This window comes from Strongylocentrotus purpuratus, unplaced genomic scaffold, assembly GCF_000002235.5.
Source record: "Strongylocentrotus purpuratus isolate Spur 01 unplaced genomic scaffold, Spur_5.0 spur5_scaffold_19, whole genome shotgun sequence".
Classification (NCBI taxonomy): Eukaryota; Metazoa; Echinodermata; class Echinoidea; order Camarodonta; family Strongylocentrotidae; genus Strongylocentrotus; species Strongylocentrotus purpuratus.
Window position 1 is genome coordinate 1,236,215 of NW_022145604.1, and position 24,183 is coordinate 1,260,397.

Here is a 24,183-nt window from a genome sequence, read left to right on the forward strand (position 1 = left end):
TGGATATTTTTACCAACATTCCATTGAAACGCAGGTTAAATTTAATACACACGTTTAACTTTAAAATTGACAGTTTCATGAAAGGCTTGCCATGGCCAGCGCCATGCCAGCAGAAAGGCAGAATGAACAAAAAGCTGAAATTAGACTGATTTTGGCTTTCTGTACATTCTTGCACTTTGACCTAGTCTTTACTTCAAGTTCAATCAATCATTGAGGGCAAGATGTACAGCTTTAATAGTTGGCCTATTATGTCTGTTTTTGTTGCTATTTTTGTTGTTATTGACTTTGTAGTTGTACATGTACATGCGACCGAAAACTGTCTCGCTAGGCCGATAACTGTCCCCGAAACGGTGAAAACTGAAATGAATATTGTCATGGCAATTCATGATATTTTTTCTGGAATTATAATATTTGCTTCATGATTTGAACAAGAAATGATAATGAATAAGAAGTAAAGAGTCCAAAAATAGGATTTTGTCTTAGGCCATTTAAAAAAAATATACATGTTTAGCGTCCCCGCCCGCTTCCTTTTGGGGGGCCGCCTCCTATTTTTTTTTTGAATTTTTTGAATTTTTTTTTTTTTTATTTAAAAAAAAAAAAAAAATTTGTAAAGAAAAAAAACGTGAAAAACACTGCTAAAATGGATCTATTTCTGATTTTAAAAAAAAAAATTAAAAAATGTTGGCCGCCATCTTGAAAAATAGCCTGAATGTCAGGGAAAATTTTGAGCGGCCATTTTGAAAGAAGAAAAAAAAGGGCCTCCTTCCTATTTTTCGAAAAAACAGCACGCTAAACATGTTTTTTTTTTATTTGGCCTTAAGTGGCCTGAAAACCCCCTCCTTCACTGGTATAGTAAAGGAGGGGGTAATCGACCGTCGACAGTTTTCGGCCAGTCTGTTGGATGCATGGTAAAATCCCTTTAAAATAATTTGTGATGATTCACTGTTTACAAACATTATGCAATTCAAAGTACATGTAATAGCTGTGGTGATCACCATGCAAATACCCAGATGATTTGCAAATTTTCATCTGATTAATGATAAATCTTGAAAAACTTGTATGGTTTGACTTTGATTGAATTCACAGAATTTTGAGAAGATCTTGAAGCACCACGAAGCTAATCAGAAATGGAAAGAATGGACATTTGAGAGCACCATCTGCACATTACAACAGAGATTCCCTCATGCCCAGATAGTGATGGTCACACCTTTTCGTCGAGTGGACGAGACTTTCAGTTGCTATGACAACTTCATGGAGATGGACATCCTCGGGTCACCAGTTAGCATTGAGTGTCATCATGCTTGGGAACACTTGAGACTTTTACTTCAAAATGCTTGGAAAAGCATTGGAGAAGAACAGGCACCCAATTCCATGGTAAGTAGTTTAAATAGTCTTAGAAACTTGCATGAAAATCTCGACAATATAAACTTACACTTTTGTGAATCATTAATGACAAGCAATTGTACATGAACAAAAAATTGTGCTTGGCAAACATGTAGTACTCATGGTTGGGGGGGGGGGGGGGACTATGAATGTAACTCACTCGCTATTTATTAGCAAAGCTTCTTTGACTTTAAAGTTTTTTTTTCCATTTCAGGGAAAGAAATATATGAATCATCAAAAAGATCACATTATGCATTGTGTTTTTTAAACTTTGGTTTATTGTTGCGTTTTGCTCTGATGAATGCTGGGTCTGTGTTAGCGTTATTCAAGTGATACATGTACATGTAGTTGAATAATTCAGTTTTTGAGTACTTTTCATGTTTTTCTTTTTCATTATCCCTTTTGATTTCTATAAAGGTTGAAGCAGGTACAATTGGAGACATTTTGACGGAGTCATCACTAACGCTGATCGGTTTCAGCAAAGGCTGTACAGTTCTCAATCAGCTTATGTATGAACTAGAAGATGCATGCTCTAACAAAGCCATACTTGCCTTTATCAGAAGAATCGAGGCCCTCTATTGGCTCGATGGAGGTCATGTAGGGACTATCCCAACGTATGTTACAGATGACAACGTCTTAAGAGAGATCTCCAAACTTAAGGTAGGATGGTATTTTCAGAAATATTAGCAAAGCAAGTCCAAGGTACAACATCGTGGTGACTCGTAGGCCTACTATTCAAGTATTTTGCTAAATAGCAATGAAAACAGACATGATAAAGATTTGTGTCTTGCCCTAATCGCAGTAATCAGAGTAATGTTGTGTTTGGGATCGGTGTGTTACTGTGTTTGTAGTAATTGCAATATCGAGAGGTACATAAATAAAGAGGTGGTGAGACTTGTATCTTTAAGCGTAATATACATGAGTATAATTCATTAACTCTAAAAACCATGAGTCACATAGTTCAGATTCAATATATATTCACAAGTTGTAAAGCAGCCAAGATCTTAGGTGTGACTGAGCTTGGTGATGGTCTGAACTCCTCTCCCCTTTCATGAGGGATGCACACTCATTATATTCCCAAGTTCATTCTCACTTTCATCTACATGTAGCTAACACATGTAATCTGTTCTGGGAAATCATTTACTGAGGGGGTGTAGACTCGTACTACCATTACATAACAGTAAATGGAAAGAATGAACAGGGAGACGAAATGAGACGATATAAGCGAAAGCTAAAAAAAAAAACAAGTGTAAGATTAATGAGCTGTGATTGGCTCACATAAAAAAGACGTCAAGCCAGCGGTTTACTGACAACAGGTTGTAGCGATGCTAGCTAGAATAACTCACAGCATTGGGTTAGTGAGCTGAATATAGGCAGCTTCCAGTTCACTTACCACACTGTGCCGACAGAATGTTTCAATTTTGCAGTACCAATCATCTCATATAGCTATCAACATCGTCATCAGTTATTATTAACATACTGTACATGTACTTAAAAGTTAGTTACATGTGTAATTAAACGTTCCTAAATATCAGTTATATTTGATATGTAGGGGTCAATAACACATGGGACATACGTGTATATGTTGAACTGGTATTTTGCACTTTCTCAGGAGCTATTTGTTAAGATTTCTTCGCGAATATTCATGATAGTATTTGAGTTACTCCTTATCGTTTTATTGCAAGACATACTGCCATACCAAAATGTCAATGTTAGTACTTGGAAGTTAGAAATTGAATATACTGTTATGTAAAAGTAGTACTAGGCTACACCCCTCTCAGTGATATCACTCAGTATGCCCCAATACAGACACGACCCACCAACCAGACCCCCCTTCCAGAACACTTGTTTAATAACTTAATCCCAGCCAAATATACCCAAATTGTATACCTCTGATGAGAACCTCCAAAACAAAAGACTTCCTGTCTCCCTCCCAATAATTAAAGCCCCTTTTTGTTAGATAAGACCCCTTCTCAGAACAGATTACATGTGTTAAGCTAGATGACCGTGATAATGAACTTGGGAACAGAATTAGCGGAAATCCCTCATGAAAGAGGGGAGAAGTTCAGACCATCACCAAGCTAGTACCTATACATTGGCTGCTCTAGATCTTGTAAATATACATCCAATCTGGACTAGGTGACTCATCGTTTTTAGAGTTAATAAATTATACTCTTACAGTATTACACTTCAAAGAAAGTCTCAGCACCTCTTTATTGATGTTCCTCTCGATATTCAAATAACTACACACACGCTGATCCCAAACCGAACAATACCAGATGGAGTCATTATTGCTTGAAATGTATGCAGTAATTCCATTAAAGGCTCTTTCAGATGGCATGAATACCACAATTCTCTGCTCAAGACTAATTTGTTGAAAGTGAATGTTCACCATATTCTTTTATTTCTGTTTAGGCTACCTTCTATGTTCATGTCACCCCCTACCAAGTAAATGTTCACCATATCCTTTTATTTCTGTGTAGGCTACCTTCTATGTTCATGTCACCCCCTACCAAGTGAAGGACGAAGGGCGTCCTCACATAGGCGAAGAGCACCTTCAGTTCATATCCAAGCTGATGCAGTATGGAGCGGACATCAAAAGCACGCTACACTTCAGGGACGAAAGCAGGTCGTTGAAGAAACACTTTGAGGTCATCAAACTATTCTGAGGGCAATCTGAGGACTCCTGTTTCAGGCCCTATGCTGTAAGTACATGTACCACAAATGAGACCCAGTTTGAAGGTACCATGTCCCATTCGCAGGCCCCAAAAAATGAAAAAGTTAAATTCCAACGGCATTTGAATTTAGAACTTCCCTAAAAAAAAAGGGGGTCTTTATGTGGGAAAATAACGACTATTAGTTATCGAATCGACTTTAGAGCTATAGAACCAGTAAGTAATAGTCTGATTTTCAGACCATTGTACTGAATGGTCGCACGTTTTATGCTGCGCAAAGATTCAATCATTTTAATTTTGGTCATTACAAGAAGTAGGTTATTGATGTAGACAAATGCTCATGTACCCTTTACAGCTCATTTTATGTATGCTATTACCAAAGAAGAAAAAAGCCAGTCAGTCACTCAATAGTGTGTGACAGTGAAGTCTATCAAGTAAACAGGTTTCCTTGCATAATTTGAATATTAGGACACTGCTAACGTTTAAATTGTACAGATAGGACATACATGACATATTCCTAATTCCTGCAAAGTTCTACAGAATTTGATGTTGGCTGCAAAAGGGACATACGGTAGTATCTTTAAACTACCTTTTGAAAATTTGATATGCAAATTCTGTTATCATATTCTGTAACAGTAATGTGACTGAATTTCTAGACATTGTCTTCAGAAGTGTTGATTGTTACTCTAACTTTTTGTTCTCTTAAAGCACTGGTGACATTTGCTTGTGGCTTAATTTCATCAAAGCTTTTGTTTTAGGATTACAACTAGAGTTTATGTTAAGTTTGGTATTGAGGTTCAGGCAATACATAGGGATAGTCGAGATCAAATTTGGTTTGTTTTAGGGATTGACCATGAAGGAATTGAAGCCAGAGCATGTGTTGTATGTATGGCATGATTGTGATGGAAAATTGCTGAGTGAGATAAATAAATCCTTACTTGATGATTCCTCAAAATGAAATTTAAAAAGGGCATTGTGTAGTCAACCAGAAGCAGTAAATGAACTTGATATTAAAAAAACTGGCATGTGAAGTTTGAAGAAAATATGATTTAAATCGTGACTGTTCTTTAACCTTCTGTTTCCAGATTCTTGATGGAAGACACATGATTGAGCGAGCAGTCCAGATTGGTCAGACCTATCAAAGATCATTCAGTGCAGCCAGGGACCGGTCAGACCCATCAAAGATCATTCAGTACAGCCAGGGACCGGTCAGACCCATCAAAGATCATTCAGTACAGCCAGGGACCGGTCAGACCCATCAAAGATCATTCAGTGCAGCCAGGGACCGGTCAGACCCATGAGCAGTTACAGAGTCCATTCTTAATCTAAGGCTTGAGGTTTGCGTACATTTAACGTATTGGATACTCATTGATTTTGATATACATGTACGTTATTCAGACGGCCATAAAAAGTAAATCATTCAATTAATAGTGGAATTGGAGAAGTAATAGCCGAGTTTGATGTTGATTTAGGTTTAAATCATTATAGTTGTGTACTTCTTAAGTATTTTATCATTCCATAGTAAATATTCTGTATTTAACAACTCAGAAAAACTTCTTCTCACAAAGTATCTAGATCATCAAGTTGCGTTATTGCCAAAAGCACTTCTTATATTCATTATATTCATATGCTAAATTAGTTATTATTTATTCCATGTATCTTTCATGGGAAGTTTTCATTGTAAAGGAAACTAAATTTGCCAGAGAACTTCTTAAAGGTATGGTATTTTCCAGACCTAATGGTGTTAGGTTTACAATTTTGGTTTTAGATAATGTTCCAAAATAGGGTAATGGTTACGTACAACTGTACATGTACATGTAGGTGTTGCCTTTGGTCCAGGGTTCATGTAAAGAAATTTGTGGCGTCCTCCACATGATGCGTGAATCTGATAAAGTTCACAAACACTAATCCACATCAATGCCATGTTCAGGTTCGTCAAGACTAGTCATCTCCAATCAACAAACAAATTCAGGCCTGTTGTAGCTGTACAATATCTTTGAACAAACTTTTCCTGAAACTGCTGTAACTAAGCAACTTCAACTGTACTGGTTTCACTTGAATACTAAAGCCTGCTTAATACAATCATGACAAATCCTAGTTATCCTTCATCTAACAGGCAGTCTTCAGCCCTTGTACTCCAGGTAATTAAGGAGCCTCCTCTTTGATCGAACGTATCGCTCTCTTCTCTTTGTCTTCCACACTGTAAGAGTCCTAGACCTTGACAAAATGTCTATTTCTTGCCCCTAGTCAAACCTATCTGTTATGTCTTCTTTCTCATTTTGAATAATGATGAATTGAAGTATTAATAATTTTTTTTCTTCATGTTGGAATAGTTACCTGGAGAAGTTGCAGGACTTTCACCATTTTGTGATGATCGTCTATTGTTCATCCTTTAGTTCATACGTTGAAGCACCTTGTTTGGGCGTCAACCGGTCATGTCCGAGGACGCTCATTGATTGCCCATTTCTGCTTGTGGACATGCTTAAACATTTCATGCACAGAATTCCAGCGTGTCTTCACCGACTGGATGAGCTTGTGCTTGGTAAGTTATGTTGCTCCTGCTTAGCACTCAATGACTTGCTGGCAATTACGGAGTGCCTAAAGTGGCCAACAAGTCTCGAAGTGGCCGCCATACAGGTCTCTGGGACTTCAAAGTCCAAATCTTTTTTAGTTCCGGGAGAACATATACAGTCACCTTACTGCGAGGTGACAAACAATTATTAATTGCCAAAATAACAGCATCAACAAATATAATTTTGCCAAAGTGGTTGAGATGCAGTCAGCCATATTCACGTAAATCCTCTAATCTATCAAACAAATTACACTGTATAATATAATTTACAGTTCTCCCCAACAAGCACGCTAAATTGTTCATGTTGATATTGTAATATGCTGTTTGCATAAAGATCCTCAGGGTCCCATCTGGGCAAAATAGCATTACAAATGATTAATGCTGATCGATATAGTTCCCACACTGTATTATAAGGTAGTCAATAATGTTCAACATCAGCATCCTACACATTCCTGTTCAGATTGTTAGTTCCTACGTGTCAAGAAACAACATCAACGCCAAAATATGCTTGTGTAATGGTTTCTATACTCATGTACAAATGTAGTGATTGTGGAAGGAGTTTTAGGAGCTGGTCCTCCCCCTGTCAATCTCCTTCCCGAACTCCACAAGCTCCACTCATTCTTCGCCACCAGCTTCATGCGTTTCCATTGCTCCTTGAGCTCTTTTAGTTCTCTCTTTGTTCCATATCGAGCTTGGAACATCAGGTGAATGCGGCTCCACTCGTTGTTCTTTGCCACATTGGCCTCATAGTCGTTCTTCTTATTCTCGATGACCTCTACACTTTCTGCTAATAATTCCAGAAGATAGTGTTTCTCGATCGCATCCCAATTTGCCTTTCTTTGCTTCCTACTAGACTCTGCCATTGTGAGCTACCTGTAGACTTACGGTAGTTCTAATTTTAAGATTAATATTGCGCAGTCTCTCCGTTTCGTTGCATCCTCTCGTAGAAGGCGGCGAATGGGTTCTCTTTTGGAGTGTCCCCATACTCTGCCTTCAGCTCCTCCACTGCATCTGCTGCCGTCTGCAAGGACTTTCCTCACTTGTGTAAATGCTGGTCCAGTTGTGGGTGGCACTTCCGGTTGGGCGGACAGGTTAAGTGGGGCTTCAAATGTGAGCTCTGCCTCTCTCCGTTCCGTTGCAGTGGCTTGCAGATTTCCATTTGGATCGAGAACACAATAAACAAACAAAATTTAAGTCAAGTTTCATCAGTGAAATCCTCATCCTCTGAAATCTCCGCCCCAGAAATCTCTGCATCCTCCCAAGTCATTCTTGTAATCCGAGTAGGTGCTTTCATGTATCTCCGCATTCTCAGAGTGCCTGGGGAGAAAAAAAATCCATGTTTGTGCCGTAATTCTGATATACGTCAGAAACGTTCTGCACATGAGGAATATACTGCACAATTGATGCAGCAGCTCTATCATGCTGGCCCTCAATGATCATGAGCTTGAGAGAACGAGTAAGGTGTCTCAAGCCTTTTTGTTGCTTGGACACCTCCTTGCCCATGTTGACAACACATTTAGATAGGTTGAGGTGTTGTTTGCGCATAGTATTCAGAAACTGCCTCATTTCTCGCACCAGGACATACTGCTCCTCTCTACATCTTGCCTGCTTTGTTCTTTGCTTGGACACCTCCTTGCCCATGTTGACAACACATTTAGATAGTGTGAGGTGTTGTTGGCGCATAGTAGTCAGAAATTGCTTCATTTCTTGCACCAGGACATGCTGCTCCTCTCTACTTCTAGCTTCCTTGTTCAGGAGGTCAACAGTGTTACGCTGAAGGGGACTTAGGCTAGATCCCTGCAAGTGGGTCAAACATAAAGGAATATTAAGGTGTGTGACAGTTTTGCTAACAGTGTTAGCATTTGGCTTTGCAGGTTTATCGCTCCGCTCCCCCGTAGAGGTAGCGGACTGAGCCGCTGGCTTACCCCCGCCTGTGGCGGCCTGGGAAGCGGTTGCCGATGCGGTGGTACAACCTGTAGTGGTTTTACCACCGGCCGATTTTGACGTTGATTTTTCCATGAAAAAAGCCTTTCTATCCACCGATGGAGTGTTTGATAGAAGCTACAAGGGATAATTTGTCAAACTATTGTTAAAAAAACGCTACTACGAAGAAGAGTCCAAATTTGTTTGAGGAGAACAAATTCCGAAAACGGGACTCAGTGAGACGCCATTTGCAAGCTGTAACGTAATCTCATACGAAGTAAAATGTTAAAATGAATAGCAGAAGAATGCCATACACTGACAACAATCTACATGCCAATGATGGAATGGACATATAAAATACTGGCAATGGATAGGAATACGACCTTCCTGATTTATTTTGTTAAACACTGATGGTAAACTTCATTTTAATAGCTGGTACATGTATGTGCTTTGACATTAATCTGTGACTTTCTATAAAGCAAGGTACTGTCATAAATAAACATTCTTGAAGCTAAAAAATGACTACACCACTGGATATGCCTAGCATATGGAAAAATTCATTGTCCCATAACTTTGAACTGTTGATCGTATACAATACAGTGGAAAATCTAGATGTCAATAAACAGTGCGGAAATAAATGAAGTAAATAATGAGTTTATATTTCACACCTCAATTTGTTTGTAGATTGGGCCTTCAGGATCTACCACATCCTGTTCAGTCAGAGTGTCTGGCAGGTCCCCCGATGAGAATTTCTTCTCGTTGTAACCTTTGATGTCTTTATGCAGGGAGGCTGCAGTGGACTTTATCGGCTTGGCTACACAAACTGCGAGAGTCTGACCAGCTGTTAACAAATATTACAGATAAATTAGAACATAAAAAATGTGCAAGGCTCTTTCTTGCAAGAAGGGGGGAAGGGGAGAAGATGGTTAAATTTGTTGACCCCCCCCCCTCCCCCCCCCCAAAAAAAAAACAACAACAACACAACAACAACAACAATTAATAAAAATAATTATGCAGCACATTTCTATACCAAAGAATAATGCTCATACCGTTTAGAAAATTGATATACATGTAGATATTACCAAAATAATAGTTTAGAAAATTGATCAATTTAGTTGTGGCAGAGTGACTGCGGCTATCTGTGAATATCACATTAAACTTGACACAATATAGGGTATTGAAGATATAAGGAGGAGAAAAAGCTAGGAAATGCACTGCTATGATTACTAACCTGAATATTTCTTTCTACAGGCTACAGAAAAACTGTGATCGCAAGCTTTCCTGTTGATATCTTGTAGCAGTTCCTTTTTTTGTTTAGTTTGCCTCCTGTGATTGGCCAATCGATACCTTGTCTCTTCCATCTGCCACGAGTCTTCTCCATCTTTAATGATGGTAGATTCTTGCCTGGGTAATGTGAAAAGAAAAGCCCGCCCAAGAATTAAATCCAGGAAAGGGTAAAACATTACAAAAGGATTGTCCTTTTCAGAAAATAAGGAAGCCCTTTCAATGGCAGGGTAAATCAAATTTGAGAACCTCCCTTTAAGCCTACTGCCACTGGGGTGCGCAGTGAACAAATTTGCCTAACTAATGTCAATGGCAATAATACATACATGTACATGTTATTTTTATACATTTTAACATTTTCTAATTTAATCTTCTTCTTCACTGAGGGCCTCATCAAAGTAAAGAATCAATTTTCTCTTTTCGTGGAGCCTCTTCCTTCCCTTCGTGACCATATAGGTTGTTGTATGCACTTCTACTCGTGAGATCTGTACAAACCCTCTCTTCGGCCTTTGTACTTTGACCGTTACTTCTAGGGGATCTTATGTATCGTTTTCTATCATCAGAGATGGTTTCTTTTCTTTTACACACAGGGCCTTCCTCCAGCTCTACCTCGCCCCCCATTCACTTGGAATTTAGGGTTGAACCTTGCTTTCTTATAGCCTCGGAATCCTCCATCGAGAACATTGGCTCGATACACATTTATGATGTTGGAAGGCAAAATAATCTGCCTCGATAACTCTTTCTCCTGCAAGGACGGGAGAATCCTTGATTGCTGCCAATGCGAGGGTGAGAAACACTTTGTTGTTAGCTCCTTGTTATCAATCCCACACTTGCCTGCAAAATTAACATTTAATGATGCTGCTGGGTTGAATCTTGCTTTTTTGAAGCCACAAAATCCTCCATCTAGGACATTCGCCCGGTAAACATTTGTTAGATTTGCAGGCAAATTTGTGTTAATCTGCCTGCCAATATCGAAAATGAGTTTCTTCAGGGATCTGGAAAGAGAAAATACTACCGCTGTGTGAGATTTGACTACCCACAATCCTTCATGTCCTGGTTATGGTAAGAAAATTGCCCATTGTGTTGCGTTCATTTAATACAAATCTCCCAGGTTTCTTATGAAATCTTGCTTATTGAATTTGACTGCTGGCAGCTCGGCAAGGCGAGGGTGAAAAATTCTCGTGTTAGTCCTTTGTTATCAATCCCACACTTGCCTGCAAAATTAACATTTAATGATGCTGCTGGGTTGAATCTTGCTTTTTGAAATCCCTGATAACCTCCATCAAGGACGTTCGCCCGGTAAACATTTATGAGATTGGCAGGCAAATCTGTGTTAATCTGCCTGCCAATATCATAAATGAGTTTCTTCAGGGATCTGGAAAGGGAACAAGATACCGCTGTATTCTTGACTGCTGCCAAGGCAAGGGTGAGAAACTCTCGTGTGAGGCCCTTATTTTTGATCCCACACTCGCCAGCAAAACTCACATTCAATTGTGATTTTGGATTAAATCATGTTTTGCAAAAACCTTGAAATCCTCCATCAAGGACATTGGCTCGATACACATTTATGATGTTCATAGGCAGTCCTGTTTGAAGGGTTGCTGGGTGCAGAATTTGCAAGCTCTCTGCAAGCTCGTCCACGTCATGGTATCCTGTTCTGGAACAAATTGAACCTACCATTCTGAAGCCTTGCATAGTTGGCTATGCTTGCCACAGATGATGACGGAAGGAGGGTCACCTGCCTCGTGTATGTAGTAGGCCTCCTTCCCGGCCGTTCCTGTCTTCCCCGTTCCTGCCTCCGCCTACCAAGACCTGGTGTCCTGTTCTGGAACAAATTGAACCTACCAATCTGAAGCCCTGCATAGCTCGCTATGCTTGCCACAGATGATGACGGAAGAAGGGTCACCTGCCTCGTGTACGTAGTAGGCCTCCTTCCTGGCCGTTCCTGTCTTCCCCGTTCCTGCCTCCGCCTACCACGTCCTGGTGTCCTGTTCTGGAACAAATTGAACCTACCAATCTGAAGCCCTGCATAGCTCGCTATGCTTGCCACAGATGATGACGGAAGGAGGGTCACCTGCCTAGTGTACGTAGTAGGCCTCCTTCCCGGCCGTTCCTGCCTTCCCCGTTCCTGTCTCCGCCGACTACGTCCACGTCCTGGTATCCTGTTCTGGAACAAATTGAACCTACGAAAGTAAACTGCATAAATTATTACTATCAGATCTCCTTTGGAAATATACTCTATTGACTACTAATGATGATGACATCAGAATTTATAAACATCGCTGGTATTTGGTCCTTGAAAAACACATTGTTTTTCTCCTGCCTTGCCACACATGGCGCAGTCCTGTTCGAAAGATTGCTGGGCGTGGAAATTGCAAGCTCTCTGAGCAACGCAATAGTTTGGTATGTGTTTACCTGTATCCTGTGTACATTCAAATTCAAAGAATACATACTTGGTATTCTTTGGTCGCTCATCCTTCAGAAGATCATTGGCACCTTCTTCTACCCCCTCTTGTTCATCATGTTGGTCTCTCAGCGTGAATGGATCTTTTTGTTGTATGTGGCTTTTATGCCCAGGATCGACAATACATCTGCATTTTTTGCACAGCGTTTGGCCGCAGATGTGTTCTTTGCCTCGCTTTTTTAATTGCCCCTTACTGCAGAGTGTTTGGCATATTTCACATTGGAAAAAACGCTCATATACCTTGTTTGCCCAATGTTTCTTGAAGCACCACTCGTTCTTAAAGTAGCGATTGCATTATTTGCATTGTTTGGACTCATCCTTTTCGGTAGTCAGAGGTCTGGCTACGTCTTAGAACATGAAGAGAATATTGAGCAAAATAGCCTTTTTCACACACAAAAAAATGGATCTTAATTTTCACAACAAATTTTTGAAATGAGTAAAAAATATTGGAAATGCAACTCATCTCTGCAATGCCAAAAACCATTGTAATAAAAACTTTTGTAAGTTATTTTCAACTCTTGGAAAACATCAATTTCTATCATGCATATCAACTCATTTACAAACTATATACCTGACACTGAGGTCTTCTGTCATATCTAGACATGATCTCAATGAATAGCATTTGAAGAACAGAGAGCACATACAAATGTTTGATCAGAATCACCCTCTTTTCCCGCGCAACCTTCATGTGCCGTCAGATTTAGCACCGGATGATACCATCATTGCCTGCACTCCAAATTTCACTGCAGTAGATATGCTCGGCAACACCAGTATCTTTACTTGATAAAGAGGTTGATGTACACGACATGTACAGACATCATGTAATGCGTAGTTGAATTCAAATATTCCATTACGTTTGCATTGAACTCCTTTTGCAGTTAATGCCAAACACCGACGAGATCTCAGGTTGATCAAAACCCTTCAATAAATCAGACATCATTTTGATCCCTTAGTCGCACTCCACCTAATTTACATTTATTTACACGAGATGATCATCAACGCACACATGACAAGTCAGTGAAGTAGCATACATTTCAGTATATAACAAACAAACAAACATTACAGTATATAAGATTTAAAGGCAAATATAATGCCTACAGTGTTGAAAATGGTGAACATCTGCTCACATTCTGACTCAAATCTACCGAAAATACATTCACATATTCTGGCTCTTAAAAAAAATATATACCTTCAAAGCCCTCCACGGCTTAAACCCAAATAAACTTGATGATACCTTGCAGTATGTTTGTGAATCATGTGTCCCACCAATGCATGTGTAACTACTGTTCTCTCCTCTCGTGATGCAAAGTGCTTGCCTTTCATGCGCTCCACTGTTGCTTCACCTTTACGATACCCTGACTAGATTGTTTTGAATTCCTACACAGTTGGTTGAAGATCCTCGGACATGGCTTGTGGAAGGGCCAACCCTGGTGTACAGTAGCTTGTGGATTGATTAGATGGTCCGGCTACGTCTTCCAACATGTAGAGAATATTGAACAAAATAGCCTTTTTCAAAAAAAGAAAATGGATCTTAACTTTCACAACAAAATTTTGAAACAAGTAAAACACTGGAAATGCAACTCATCCCTGCAATGCCGAAAACCATTGTAATAAAAACTCTTGTAAGTTATTTTCAACTCTTGACAACATCAATTTCTATCATCAAATGATAATAAAATGTCATGTAAACTGCTAATGATATTAACTCATTGACAAACTATATACCTGACACTGAGGTCTTCTGTCATATCTAGACATGATCTCAATGAATAGCATTTTAAGAACAGATAGCACATACATGTACAAATTCTTCATCAGGATCACCCTCTTTTCCCGCACGACCTTCATGTGCCCATCCAGAACGGATTGTGCACTGGATCATGCCATCATTGCCTGCACTCCAAAGTTCACTGCAGTAGATACACTCGGCACCACCAGCATCTTTACTTGATGAAGGTAGTCTTACGTTATTACGTTATCTTTGATTTTTACTGCACTTACCACATTTCTTACGATTTAATCAGTCTAGAAGTTGCGTCTGGAGGCGAATCTTTAATTCATGCATTTTCTCCATCGCCTTTATCTTTGTGGCATGTTCCACCTTGAGCCTCTTGTAGAGGCGCGAGACCTGGTCATGGTCCGCAGGCGCAGAGGTTGATGGCGACGAAACTGGAGCCCGGCTCTCAAATTTTTTTCTTCAAAATCGATTCCAGCTGCCCCTTCTTGGCAGCTTTTGCCTTTTTGACTGGGTTGTGCTTGCTTCATAGTCTCAGATATTGAACCTTGTATCTCAGTTTTCCAGTTAGAACCTTATCCGAGAATCAGGTAAGATTCCTAAACTAGAAACCTTTCGAAAATTAAACTTTAAACTCATGATTTCAGGCATGTCTTTAAATCTTGGGTTCTGCAACAGGGTTTCTGTGATTGTTAGTGAATCTGTCAGAATCCTCTCTCGTCTGTGTTGGAATGCCATTGTGTGATACTCTCTCTGTTTAGTCACATTGTGGTAAATATAGGTGGGTGCTGATGCATCCATTCAACCTAAAACAAACAAACACATATAAAATGCATATACATGAACATGGTAATCTAGAACCAAGTCACATACATGTACTGTAGGAACACAATATCATATTAAGGAGAATATGTACGAGAATAACATCAAATTAATCATAAACAATTTTGAACAGGTGGGTTTTGAGTGTAGATTTTAAGCAGTTTACAGTTGATACACTGTATATACATCAGATATATATGATATAGTTGTTGCTATGTTGGGCAAACCTCTGAAAATAAGATCACAAAAGGTCACATGACTTTGTAACAAGTCCCATTCACATCAACTTGGTGCCAAACGATGCACAATGCTCAAAAGATAAAACATACATGTAGAGCAGTGTGACATAACATATGGCTGTAAAGAATACACAAATATTTGCCTAGGGACATGTCCCAAGCTCCTGTCATTCCCTGTGTAGTATGGGTTAACACATGAAAATACTGACCCTGCTTCTTGTCATCCTCTAGGGTCTCCTCTATCAGCTCATTTACATTAGCCAGGAGCTCCTTGCATGTGCTCACATTGCTGGTAAGGCCCATGATGGATGTGACAGCTTTCTGCAGGGCAGACTGGAGATCTACCAGCAGATTCGTTGTTGTATATGCCATCTCCATTTCCTTGATAAGCTTTGGGTAGGAATAACCGATAAAAATACAAACATGTTACAATGCCAAATGTATGGTTTTCACAGTTGCCCTAACTACTCTCTCCACAATATCTCCCATATTCTTCTTTTCACCTGTTTGCAAATCTTGCAAGTGTTCACTGATATCAAAATTGATAAAAATCCCCTTTTCTGGGGCATGGGCCACAGCCGCCATTCCTTGTTGGGCAGCGACCTTGCGGTCAGTGTCCATATCAACAGCAAATAGGCGTCTGGGGGATGCTTGCTGTTTTGTTGGGCTTTCTGTACTCTCCCTTCCTGATGAGGGGAGATACTTCCCTGCTTTGCTTGAACGCTTGATCCGTGTCATGATCATGAGTAAACTCAGTGTACTTTCACAAGAGAAATCAGTTGATTTTATCAAAATGACTCACCCAAAATTACTTCTAAATGCTCCAGAATGATCAATAGCGAATACCTCATAAGATGATATTAATTGTTACGATTGATTCCCTGTTACAGTGAACAGTGTCCGAATATCAGAGCACATTGGGAGAGCTGCCTACATCGTGTTCGCGTAATTATAAGTAGCTTGCATCATTCATGCAAAATTTCAGGCATGATTTGTGCATGAGTTTCAGGAACACATTGATTTTACATTTTCATCAAAGGTTATCTTCTCCAATTGTTTTTCCTTTGGCTTTGGCTTAGCCTATAATCTAGGCGGAGTGCCGAGCTTTTTTCTTTGCTGCTAGACTAACCTTAAGCAGAACGTCTGATACGGCGAGACTACGAACCGTGAGCCACGAAGCGGCTCACCGCCTATAATCACTGGTCTAGCTAATCAATATTCATATATGGTCATTTTCACAGTAAAGGGTGTAACTTTTCTCAAACAGGGTCAAAATTTCAAAATATGTTTTCATAATCATTTCTACTAAAATTAGTACTTTAAGTGTCTAAATTATGGATTTTTTTTGGTTCTGGAGCTTAAACTACATGCGAAACCTGGAAAAATAATGAACAACTGTGACAAATATGATAAATTTGAACAAAAACAACATTTTAATTCTATCAACTTAAATGACAACATTTGTTCTCCAAACATAATTCAATTGCAATTTTTCATTTGCTATTCTAATGTACTTAAAGGCTTATAAAGCTTTTTGGGTCAAACTTATTTGGTCTTTAAAAAATTCAATGCGTTTGTCAAATTCAAGATAAAATATGACTTTGACATTTAATTTTTCAAATTTACCTATCTTCCAAGAGGGGGAGCAAATAAAAATTACTCTACAAATACCATTCAGTGAGGGCTAATTACCATGCAAATTCCAAAGAAATCGCATTTCAAATGAGGAAGTTGAAAATTTCTTATGTGTGTGTTTCGGAGGCTTCAGGTTAACAAAATGCCTGTTTCGGAGGCTTCAATCATGTTAACATAAAATGTTGTCCATTACTTAGGTAACATATTAAGAAAGATTCAACTTAAAACTGTTAATGATATGTTAAATTACTAATATAACACCTAAAACATTTGTTTAGGGAGTAAAAATACTTGTTAATATAAAGTACGGTACATGTATGTTACAAATTATCTTTACTTAATACGATGAGTTTTTTGTTCAGTACACAAACATTGCAAAGTCACTTAATGGAATCCATGAGGATTTCAAATCTGTGCTGATACTCAGGGAATATATTGTCAAGTATGTAATTTCCAAGGAAATCACTTTTCTCATATCAAATTTGAAACATTCAGGAAACATATACATGTATAGGATCAGTTCAAAGTAGTGTTTCGGAGGCTTCAAACATGTTAACACACTATATTGTCAACTACAAAGGCAATATACAAAGCGAAATTTAACCTTACTTTTGAAGATTTGATAAAATGTTGAACTGTAAGTAAAGTACTTAAAATAATTGTTCACATAGAAACCATTTATGTTAATTCATAGCAATGTATCACTACCCTTCACTTGCGTCTTTGTCATCATTTATTCTTAGTGCAAAGAATTAAATTTCCACACAGTGGCTTCCACAAACTTGTTTGTTATGTGTTTACATTTACACAGACATTCATATATTTGAAACCAATAGCATGGTAAGTATTTACAGGTTTTTGTCCTGGAACACAATTGTGATCTACTTCTTATTTCAAAGAAATTTATCTGCCAACATGTCCAGTTCTCCTTCTTAAAAATTATAAAGGTAAGCTCTGCCTGCTGGGGTAGGGGTCCTGGTTGGTAGAGTCATCTTCTGTATTACATCTTTTTTTAGGCTGAAGGGCTTCACAGTCCTCTGTAAATTCATACAGACCATTGCTGTTCTGGCGCATGAACTTGACTTTGACATTGTCATCAATCAAAGCCTTTACCTAGTAGCAAAATAAGTATAGTAAATACAAACTTTCATTAAAACACAGATAAACAGCTTTCAGAATCCATTTCACTTCCTTGAAATATCTCACAGTCCCTTATTTTAATTCACCCTGTTAACTTTGTTCAGTACCACAACACCTGCTCATATACATTTTAGAAAAATCTTTTTGTCTAAGTATTTCTCACATACAGAAAGTTGATCCTGTTAAATGTTTTTTTAATAATCTGAGATCTAACATGGGTAATACTTACGGGAGCCATGAAAACCACCCCACTTGTAATCCTGCTGCTAGATGAAGGTGCCTCAAAATATATGGCAACATAATCGCTCACATTTGATGCTGCAATTGGAGAAGAAAATAGAAAATTAGCAGTTTGTACTGCACAGAACAATGTTCATACATATTATATCTGAGCTTGGACACTAAAAAACAATAAATTTGTTTGATTTTAAAAGTACATCTTGAACGTATATTTGCATAGTGCATTACATAATATTTTATTATTTATCCATGTGTTGTTTAAGAACTAGTTCATTAGTCTATATGGGCACCATCACTAAGGATGCTTAATGTGTACATTGCACAAATCTTAATTACTAATTACTAATTAATGACAGACTTGTTTTAATCTGTTTTGCCCATGGATTTGCAGGAATAACCTGTTCAAAATTGTAATATGTACAAGGATTGCATTCATTGTTACTGGTTTACCATTCTGCATAGCCATAGACCTGTATATGTACACACATGTATATCAGAAGTCTAATTTAAAAATTTGGTACTGAGGCAAACCTTAAAAGTCAGGTGACATCCAAATATAAATTGATTCATGTTTATGTTCAGGGAAGCATACAGCTCATAATTTGTTATAAATATATTTCATAGATTTTAAAATATTTTACAATAATTTTCTCAGACCTGCTAAGCTCCACCTAAATAAATATTCCAGATCTCATTCATCTATCTGTTAATCATTAGTGAGCTAACAAGAGAAATTGGTATGTTACTTTCTCCAGCTCAGCACATGCTCACAAATACCTCCACATTACCTTTCTTTTCCTGGTGATGCTACACCACTTCTGACATAGCAACTCATATGTTGGTATTGTGTGGTCCATTGTAAACAGGTGATCAGCTCTGTACCATTGTCTCTTGTTAGCTCACTAATGATTTACAGATGATGTCACAAAATGAATGAGATTTGGAGCATTTTTTTTTTAGGCTGCACATCAACAGGAATCAAACTATATTTGGATGTCACCCAACCTTTACAACAACAAAAAATGAGTATGATAAAGGTACATGCATGTACAATGTACAATATAGATCCTAACTAGGCCTCACTATATTTTTAGTGACAAATCTAAACTTTAAAAACTTTCACACATCAGTTCCATTACAATGACACATTAAAAAAAGTACAAGTAAAGAAATTAAAGGACACAATATACAGTTCTTACCTCTATATTCTTGTGCATAACAGTAAGGAAATGAGAGAACTGTCTGCAGTGTTCATGCCTGTCTGGAAGAGATGCTAACTACATGTAGTATCAGATGTTGCTAGCACATGTTGCTGTAACCTTGTCAATATCTTCAAGATCTTCATGGTCTATTAATTCGAGTCCTGCCGCGGCACTAATGTCCTTTGGCAAGACATTAATCTACATTTGCCACACTTGACCCAGGTGAGGTAAATTGGCTACCTGGCAGGAATTAATTCCTTGAAATGCTTAAGCGCCGTAATGGAAGCCATGCTAAAGCCGGGTAATAATTTTCAAATTTGGAAGCGCATAGAGACGTTCAATATGTGCTATAAAAGAACCGAATATTATTATTATTATTCCATTGTCATAAAAGGGGTTGTACACACTGCTTCCCTAACATTTCTAGAGGGTTCTTTACCCACCAAATTTCTCTCCTACTGTTACAAATGGTCCTGGGATGGCATGGCCTATGCCATTTGATCCTAAGGGGTTGGCAAAGAGCATAATACATGTGGGTAACACTAAATGAAGCCTCCGAAACAAATTGGATAAATGTTAAGGATGTCTTATAATTTGGGAAAATATAGTGATTCATTTTGATATTTTATATATTAAAATATTCATTAAGCTTGGAAGATTTATATGTATCAACTTTTTTTATTATTTGGTAAATGATTCTTACATTATCAAGGTTTGAAACGGGTGAATACTCCTAGCACTGGTGTAAAATTTCTTTCTGAAATGCTGACTATTGTAAATCTTTAAAAATATAAAAATCCAATAACATCTAACACATTCCTGTACTTTATTAGACCAAAACCAAACATAAAATAGGAAAACTGTAAACATTCCCCTATCTATAAAATCACAATAGCAAAAAATATGGTGTTAACTACAGTTTGAAGCCTCCGAAACAAGTTTTTTTGGTTATTAGTAAGTCTTGAAAAAAATTAACTGGATATCTATTTACTTTCAACTTCAAGGGAGCCTGCACATCCTAACATATGATTGCCATGCAGATTTAACATGAAACACATCGGTCTATGTATTTAAAAAATGAAAAATAATCTTTTTGCTGTTTCGGAAGCTTCAAGTGTTTCGGAGGCTTCAAGTGCTAACGGAAAGTTTGTAATGTCTATTATTTTCTAATAGTTGGGAATATCTAAGCTATTTATTGACAAGTGACTTAGGGGTCCTTATGCTACATTTTGATATAATGATTGGATAAATTCCTACATTCATATTTGTACAAGCTGTCCGAATAGTTTGTTTCGGAGGCTTCAAATCAGCTAACGGAAAATTGGGTCGACTCAGTCAAACTTTTTAAAAATTCTTACAAGCAACATGCTCAGAAAAATGTTGTCATTAGTTGGAAGTATAGATATCAAGTGTTATATCAAGAACAAAAGAAATGATAGAAAGCACTTTTCAAAGCAGAGCTCTTCACATGAAGTTTGTTAACTATTGTTAACGGAAAATGAAGTCTCCGAAACGACAAATTACAACACTCTGTTCTCAAAAATAGATGAGCCGTTACAGTTTAAACTTCTTTGGCACTTTTCATTGAACATCTAACTTCACATTCTGCATAACAAAAACAATCCTCACTGTTCCTGAAAAAAATGCAGGGCTTTACAAAAATGTCTATGTATTTTGTGTACACCAAAAGGGTCACATTTAGGGTACTTATGTGCCTGCCAAAATTTAACGAAGTAATCCCTGAAGATGTCTATGCTACCCAAGGTAGCACCCAAGTAGGTTACTCATATGCCAAAATATCTTTGAATTCTGTAGCTTTATGAGATCACTAGAGATAAAAATGTTCAAATTTCAGAGTTACACCCTTTACTGTGAAAATGACCATATATTCAAAATGGCGGATCTATGAATAAATAAGGTACACCTATGTTACGTTCGACCAATCAGATATAAGAAACCGCAACGAAAAAAGATTGCGCTCGTCCATTACTAAATAGTGGTAATAAAAAGGAAGAAGGGGAGATGAAACCCCAAAAATCGTTAAAATGATCATTTTACTACTGTGAAATATCAAAAAATTAAAAAATTGTAGTTTTATGTGAACAATAAAACATATATCTTTGTATGGTAAAACAATTATCGTATCAAATTTACAATGACAAATTAGTGGTTCCCCCTTGCTTTGAATGGACCGCTAAATAGTCTCCTCACAAAGTGCCAGAAAAGTTATCAAAGTTTAATATAGGACAGTTTGTATTGTTTTTGCATGCGTAATCAATTTTATGTAAGAATACACGGCAGAAATACCAAGGCTCTGAAGCTGCGTCACCTGCGATCTCATCAATGCAATCAATGGTGAAATTACCAAGCAGATCGACGTTGTTTTGGTAGTGCCAGTAGTGCCACTAGTGGTACCGGTAGTTTTTACGGCGGTACTTTCGTTCTGCCAACGGCAACGACTCGAGTCATCATGATCATAGAATCCGTGGTCGCGTAGAAAATCACAACACAAGGGGATTGCTTGGTATATTGCACTCTTTCCAAAACCAGTAGGTAATGCAACAAAAATATCCCTGCCGGCTTCAATAACGCTACGAATAGCGGATTCCTGCAGTTCTCTGAATTTTCCATTAGGAATGCCTAGTTTGTTGGCCGCATATTATAAACTTTCTCGCAGAAGATCGTTGTCGCATGAACTACCCGCCATCTTGGATGAAGAAAATGACGTAATGTCACGTGATTTATAATATGCATATGCATAGACTCTTCTCCATACGTGTTTCTGATTGGTTGAGTTCATTTCGTATTCATGAGGTTTTTTCGTACGAAAAACTGCCACGGATTCATGGTCGATAATAAAAAAAACAACGACTAAAGCTAGACCAGTGATTATAGGCGGTGAGCCGCTTCGCGGCTCACGGTTGGTAGTCTCGCCGTATCAGACGTTCTGCTTAGGGTTAGTCTAGCAGCAAAGAAAAAAGCTTGGCACTCCGCCTAGATTATAGGCTAGCTTTGGCTTTGAAGTATTTTTAGTTGAAGCCACAGAAACTTGTTGAGTTTCCACCATCTCTGACTTCCACTAGGGAATCCCAGGGTCGAAGTATAACTTACCCAGCAATACCCTTTCCTCCTGGGTAAAGTGTTCCTGTCTGGAACTGGATGAGGAAAACGGTTACACACCTCCGAGTCAGGCATGCAGTCGAGCAAGTGCTCCGGCACGCACTCCACCCAACCTACCTCATTCTCCTCTACCGCCAGTAGGAACATCCAGTCCAGTTGGCAGAGTACACCCTGTACCTCCGCCCACGGAACCAGCTGAGGAGCCATACAGGTTATCAATCCTGGATACAGGAGCTTGTGGTCCTTGACCGCCTCCTCTACCAGCTTGTTAAGAGCCCCTGTAAACGTCACACCCGTTCCACAATACACAACATTGCCTCTATAGGCTTCTTTCATCAATCAGCTAACAATTTTTTTTTATATTCCCACATCTATCATCATCATATTTCCCTTCCCTTTTACAACACAGATAATGCTGTTCACATTCAATGCCATTTTATTTTTAAAACATATAAAAGAAAGTAACCAAGAACAAACAATATTGAAAAATTAGCAATGCTCACTCTTTGAGATATCTTCCTAGAGATGTAACGACTCATCTCTTCCATCGGTTTCACCTTCTTTGGAGTAATAGCTGAAAAGGTGCAGATGAGAGAGAAAGTAAAATGTGTTCATACTGTCACATGATTAATTCCGTGGAAAGGAGGAGCCGGATAAAATTATCTTTGTAGAGATGAAACGCCCATCTCAGTGCTCACTCTTTTAGGTATCTGTGTAGATATGTAGTGACTCATCTCCTGCATCAGCTTTACCTTCTTTGGAGTAATGGCTGAAAAGGTGCAGATGAGAGAGAAAGTAAAACGTTTTCATACTGTAACATGATTAATTCCGTGGAAAGGAGGAGCCGGATAAAATTATCTTTGTAGAGATGAAACGCCCATCTCAGTGCTCACTCTTTTAGGTATCTGTGTAGATATGTAGTGACTCATCTCCTGCATCAGCTTTACCTTCTTTGGAGTAATGGCTGAAAAGGTGCAGATGAGAGAGAAAGTAAAACGTTTTCATACTGTAACATGATTAATTCCGTGGAAAGGAGGAGCCGGATAAAATTATCTTTGTAGAGATGAAACGCCCATCTCAGTGCTCACTCTTTTAGGTATCTGTGTAGATATGTAGTTACTCATCTCCTGCATCAGCTTCACCTTCTTTGGAGTAATGGCTGCAAAGGTGCAGATGAGAGAGAAAGGAAAATGTTTTCATACTGTCACATGATTAATTGTGTGAAAAGGAGGAGCTGGATAAAATTCTGCTGAAAAGGTGTATCAGGTAGATGTAGTTCTATGTAAAAGTTAATCGTTATTTTCTTTTGATAGAAGGTTTTCTAAGATGTTTATTTAAATGGTCTCCACATTCAGTTTCATAATTTGAAATTGACTTATTGACGGTAAATGGGAAGTTGGACGGTTCTGCGATTGGACGCTTCATCCTATTGTTGGTCTCCTCCAACAATTCCACCTTTCGCTTCTGCTTCCTATTCTCCATGTCCAGCTGCTCCTTCTCCTCAATTAGCTGCTCCTTCTCTGCCTCCAACATCTGGATCCTTTCAGTTTTGACTTTCACCGCCTCCCGGAGCTCGTTGTTTTCTCGTTTCAGACCGGAAACAATCGACTGCAAGTGATTAACGGGAGACTAATAAAATAAGAAAGTATAGAACGAGTCGTTTTATTCAGTGAATCTGATGCAGCTGCTGAGCTCTGCCACCGCTCGTAATAGTTGTCAGCATCAGAAGAGTTTGACTAGTACCATATT

The 24,183-nt window shown here is 38.5% G+C and overlaps 1 protein-coding gene and 1 long non-coding RNA gene across 2 annotated transcripts; one reads left to right on the forward strand and one right to left on the reverse strand.

Annotated features, from left to right (window-relative positions):
- The first annotated feature begins 1,185 nt into the window (after positions 1–1,185).
- On the forward strand, positions 1,186–9,094 carry LOC115918774 (UPF0565 protein C2orf69 homolog). The gene is made up of 4 exons (XM_030989997.1): positions 1,186–1,374; positions 1,801–2,043; positions 3,867–4,088; positions 5,144–9,094. Exons 1-3 carry the CDS (start codon positions 1,198–1,200, stop codon positions 4,050–4,052), a joined length of 606 nt encoding a protein of 201 aa, XP_030845857.1. The 5' UTR covers positions 1,186–1,197; the 3' UTR covers positions 4,053–4,088; positions 5,144–9,094.
- A 7,413-nt stretch (positions 9,095–16,507) lies between these two features.
- Positions 16,508–19,563, reverse strand: LOC115925947. The gene is made up of 2 exons (XR_004064880.1): positions 19,312–19,563; positions 16,508–18,190 (listed from the first exon to the last, which is right to left on the reverse strand). It is a non-coding gene; the product is annotated as an uncharacterized LOC115925947 (long non-coding RNA).
- Between the last annotated feature and the right edge of the window lie 4,620 nt (positions 19,564–24,183).

Excerpts from the sequence above, each read along its gene's own strand:
- LOC115918774 (XM_030989997.1), top strand. The coding sequence starts at position 1,198 with ATGGTCACACCTTTTCGTCGAGTGGACGAGACTTTCAGTTGCTATGAC. Across the intron at positions 1,375-1,800 it reads AACAGGCACCCAATTCCATG|GTTGAAGCAGGTACAATTGG; the intron begins GTAAGTAGTTTA and ends ATTTCTATAAAG. Across the intron at positions 2,044-3,866 it reads GAGAGATCTCCAAACTTAAG|GCTACCTTCTATGTTCATGT; the intron begins GTAGGATGGTAT and ends ATTTCTGTGTAG.